This window comes from Musa acuminata, chromosome BXJ2-10, assembly GCF_036884655.1.
Source record: "Musa acuminata AAA Group cultivar baxijiao chromosome BXJ2-10, Cavendish_Baxijiao_AAA, whole genome shotgun sequence".
In the NCBI taxonomy this organism is placed as follows: domain Eukaryota; kingdom Viridiplantae; phylum Streptophyta; class Magnoliopsida; order Zingiberales; family Musaceae; genus Musa; species Musa acuminata.
Window position 1 is genome coordinate 18,312,611 of NC_088347.1, and position 4,890 is coordinate 18,317,500.

Sequence of the window (4,890 nt, forward strand, 5' to 3'; positions counted from 1 at the left end):
CGATTGATAGTGGTCTCGATTTTTTTTAAAACTTAAAATATATATGTCATTATATTAATGATTTATTATGAGCTAGCATATCATATAAGCAGACTCTAACATATGTTAATTTAGACTTGATGAGAGGAACTTATATGTTATATTTTTAAAAATATAAGAATTATTTTAAACACAAATAAATCATAACGGCTTAAGCGGATCAGGACCAAAATCACAAAGGTCAAAATGGATCTTAACTTTTTTTAAAACTTAAATTATATATATATATATATATATTAATGATTTATTATAAGTCAATATATAAGTAAATTTTAATATTTATTAACTCAAACTTAGGATTTATATACTATATTTTAAAAATATAGAGATTATTTTAGACATAAATAAATCGTAAAGATATAATCTATCAAAACCACGTACGACAGGTTAAAATAGATGTTAACTAGGAGCTCTATTTCATAAACCAACTAAATTCTGTACTTCTATCGAAAACTGGTTTGGAATCCTCCCTAACTTATCACATGTATTCTCGACAAAAGGTGCGATGAGATATATATACTTCAAATTATCTATAATCATTTTATTGATAATTGTATATTTTTATTTTATGAATGAAAAGAATTGAGACCCTAGAACGCGACTCTCGATGGATTTCCTATCTTTAACTCGTAATTCCTACTTATGCCGGGAGGGGAAAGAGGCTGCATAGTGACACCTTCATCGGGACCCACCTGCGGGGATATTCCTGCATCCATCAACGAGATTGGTAAATGAGCGTGTCCGACAAGAAGAGGTGGGAAGTTCATCATGTAATTGCTCTTGTTACTCGTAATCACTCCTAGGGACAGGAGGAACAGAGGCTGCGTGGGGCCCACTTGATGGACATAATGAGGTAGCGGAAAGGGTAGGCGTTATTTGAGTGGGGAAGTTTGTTTGTTGTTGGTATTGTTGTTGGGAACAAAACACCGCAATTGGAAAGGCGGCGAGAGAGGAGAGCAATTGCCATTTGGGAATCGGGGAGGAAACAGCGAAGGGGTATACAAGTAGAAAGCGAAGTGGTGGGCGCCGAAGAAGGGAGGAAGGGGAAGGGGAGAGGGAGGGGAAGGGGAAGGGGAAGGAGGATTTGGGTGGGGCTTCAATTGGAGCCTGCGGCTCGGCTGCCATGTCTGCAGGGATCTGCGGGAAGCGCCTAGGGTTGGAGGAAATCTTCGGATCTCCGGCGCCGTCCCCACCGTCGGCCAAGAGATCTCGTTGCGCCCTCTACGGATCTGAGGATAAGCTCTCCGTACTCCTCTGCATGTTCCCTTCAATGGATCGGGAGGTATCCTTGCTCTCTCTCTCTCTCTCTCTCTCTCTCTCTCTCTCTTCTCATTCTGGGTGTTCGCGCCCCTATTTGACTGCGGTTTCAATCTGTAAAGCTCTGTGTTAGTTCTCGGTGAACGCTATAGGATTCTAGGAATTGTTGGTGCCTAACATAGTCATCGGCGAGCGACTGAACACGTTGAATTCGATGGAATTTGTCGGATCAGATCATGCGATGAAAAGTTGCGAACAAGGTGGGAGATTGAATTTTCATTAAAGAGAAATTACCCAGTCATCTTTCGTTAGTAAATCTGCAAGGAGAATGGAAAAGTAGGAGAGAAATTGTTTTGGATTTGTGGTTATGAGGTTTTTGAGCTTCTTTGCTGCTGAGTGGACTGGATTTGCTGACATGATGAGATGGCCAACCGATCAGTCTTGGCTGCAATTGGTTCGACATCAATGCGATGGCTTATGAAATTTGACTTTTCTGGTTGTGCATGGTCCCAATTGGGATGTTGATTGCTCATAATGCGGCATCTAAGTAGTTGGCCACATTTGAACAGATTTTTATCAGCGATAAAAAAATTGTAATGTACTGATGGAATGCAGGAAAGCCGCACTTCCTTCCTCTTGTTATTATAGTGCATTTACCATCATGGCCATGTGAACCTTGTATTGTTTCTCTTTCAGGACTTTACCACTAAAATGCTTTGAACCTTTGTATCAAAACAAAATCTTCCTAATTGGTAATCACAGATATCTGGATTCCAATTTATTAATGAGTCATGGGTAAGTTAGAGAACAAACTAGGGATAGAAATTCTTGAACTATAGATTGTGTTATGGATAAGCATGGCAGTTTCTGTCTCAATAGAGCTTTGTCCTTACCTGTATATATAACATCTCTTAGATTGTACACACTGCTCTACATATTTGATGCACATGCACACACACACACACACACACACACACATTCTCTACTAGTCAAAATCTCGATTGGAAATTTTAAGCTTTCAATATTCTTTTGCCTATGAAGTGAATTTTTGTATGGAAAATATGTTGATGAGATAGACTTTAGTAGATATCAGAATTTCTCATTGATTAAAGGTGTCATTCAGTGGTTGATGATGGTATCTTACTTTTCATATTAGGGAGCTAGTGATCTTGGTTTTCGTGACCTAACCTGTTGAGGTTTTTCTTTGCCACTACTCATCCAGGTTGTTGAAACAGTTTTGAATTCCCATGACCACAAAATTGATGATGCAATTAAGAGTCTTCATGCTTTGTGTCTTGGTGATGGTTCTGTGAGCATCGAAGGAGTTAATTTAGTTTTGCAATCAAGTGATAATGCCCATGAAAGTAAGTGCCTGTATCACCAGTTGATGCCTACCACTTTGGTGATGATGCTATTATTTTATTGGAATCCTTGTTTGTTCTCTTTTGTATCAGACATTTATCTCATTATACAATTCAGGTGTTGTGAGCTCGCAGGCATCTGAACACAAGGTCGAAGTCTCTCAGAATAATAGTGCAGAGTCTCAGCCTAGGGAAGCCCAAAATGGATCTTCTTGGGTTGATATATTTGTACAGGAAATGATGAGTGCGTCAGATTGGGATGATGTCCGTGGTCGTGCCATGAAGATTTTAGAAGTTTTTGAAAGAAACGTTGTTGCTCAGACGACAACAGCTGTGGAGGTAAGTCATCTGAATACTAAATTTGTATTATTGTAGAAGCATGTAGTCTATGATGTTTTCTTGCTAACTGATTGGCTATGAGGAGCAGCACGAGATCAATTCCTTGAAAGAGCAATTGCAAGGTTTATTAAGAGACAACCAGATCCTGAAGAGGGCTGTCACCATCCAGCATGAGCGCAATTCAGATCACGATGAGAAGGTTAAGGAGGTGCAACATTTGAAGAACGTTATAGGCCAGTATCAAGAGCAAGTCCGGGCATTGGAGGTAATTAGAAGTTACTCTCGTTGCCTTTTAGTGTTTTCTGTTTAAGCCAAAGGGATACAGGGTTGACTTAATCCTGAGTTTCACTTGTAAGTTGGTGTTTCATAAGAACTAGAGACTTGGTGAGCTTTCTTCGCATAGCCTTAGGGCTTAGTTTTAAGTTGTTTGATTGATCGGATGATGAAACACCACTTGTTTGTTGCAGATGAGCAATTATTCATTGAAGATTCATCTACAGAAGGCACAGGGTGCTAGTTCTATCCCAGGTCATTTCCATCCGGACGTGTTCTAGGTTCAATCTTTCAATTATATAATTATGAGTGCAATATATATTCATATATATGTATGACAATGGAAGAGCTTGAAAGTAGTTGTTTAGAATAGCAATTGAGCCTTCCTATAAGCCACAATTAATCACCAATCAGATATATTTTTACAACGAGTGCAAGGCTTAGGCTTATTTATAAAGAGGAGAATCGGCTTGTTGCTGAAGGAAAGCATTTACAATTTGTGTTTAAATTATTATACACAGCAGGTTTCCAAATTGTTCTAGCTTGCTTGTTAAGTCCACAAAACTAATGGTAGCGGATGCAGATAAATTGGTCTAATTTGTGCTAATAATAGCTGATTGAAGTTCCGTCTCATCTCCATGATCGAAACAAAACCAAAAGAGCAGCAGCAGCAGCAGCTTAACACCACCAACGACCTGCATATGTATTTGAGAATGTTCAACTCGATCATTTTTGCACCTAGTAGTCGATGCCATCTTTCAAGCCCTGTGCTAAGCTTAAGCCTTTTTTGGTTTCACGTGGACACATAATAATGGTATCTCCAGATGCAAAGTTTATTAATGTAATGTATGTAATCCGACTTCATCATTTACTGTGCGTGAGAGTATTTCTTATTCCAACTGTTTAATTTATTGCACGCATGAGCGAGCTTTGGCCAATAAAATTTAATCTCTCCAGTGGTCGCTCGACAATTCTAAATCCCTTCACCATACGCTTTTCCTCGACCATTTGCTTATTCTTGTCTTCTACGATTCCTTCCCTTATTCGCTAGTATCTTCAAAGTGGTAAATTGTTATTTTGGTGTTGACGTCTAAAGCAGCAGATGTTATCATCTTACAGACTTGAAGTGTGGACGAAGGTTGTAACATACTGTATCTGTAATAATGCAGGCCTCACGTTCTTTGCTCAGAGCTTGGTCCCCATGGTCGTATAGTTAAAACTTGGTGTGTGATTAGAGCTCCACGGAGACACTTGTTCCTTCCACTCTCATCACTGCTTCTAGACTTACTGGGAACGCAGAGGAGGCTCTCATTAAGAGTTGTGGACCATGGTTTAACAAGTGTTCGTGTATTCATGGCAGTGGCCATGTCTCTGGGTGGCGACCATAATGACCCATCCATGTGCATCATATACCGTGGCTTTGGACCCCTGAGCTGTCTTAAACTTGTAGTGCCTCTCTGACGTGCCTACTATGTTAGCATTCAACTTAATTAGTCTCTTTTCAGTATTGTCTTCCCGCTGTTTACAGGTCTCCATCATCTAACTCAATTAAGTAGAGGAAGAATTGGAGGCGAGAGAGAGAGAGAGAGAGAGAGAGAGAGAGAGAGAGACATGACACTCA

The 4,890-nt window shown here is 39.6% G+C and overlaps 1 protein-coding gene across 1 annotated transcript; it reads left to right on the forward strand.

Annotated features, from left to right (window-relative positions):
- The first annotated feature begins 1,036 nt into the window (after positions 1–1,036).
- Positions 1,037–3,726, forward strand: LOC135624952 (uncharacterized). The gene is made up of 5 exons (XM_065129106.1): positions 1,037–1,321; positions 2,519–2,660; positions 2,776–2,996; positions 3,085–3,261; positions 3,464–3,726. Exons 1-5 carry the CDS (start codon positions 1,163–1,165, stop codon positions 3,548–3,550), a joined length of 786 nt encoding a protein of 261 aa, XP_064985178.1. The 5' UTR covers positions 1,037–1,162; the 3' UTR covers positions 3,551–3,726.
- Positions 3,727–4,890: the final 1,164 nt, after the last annotated feature.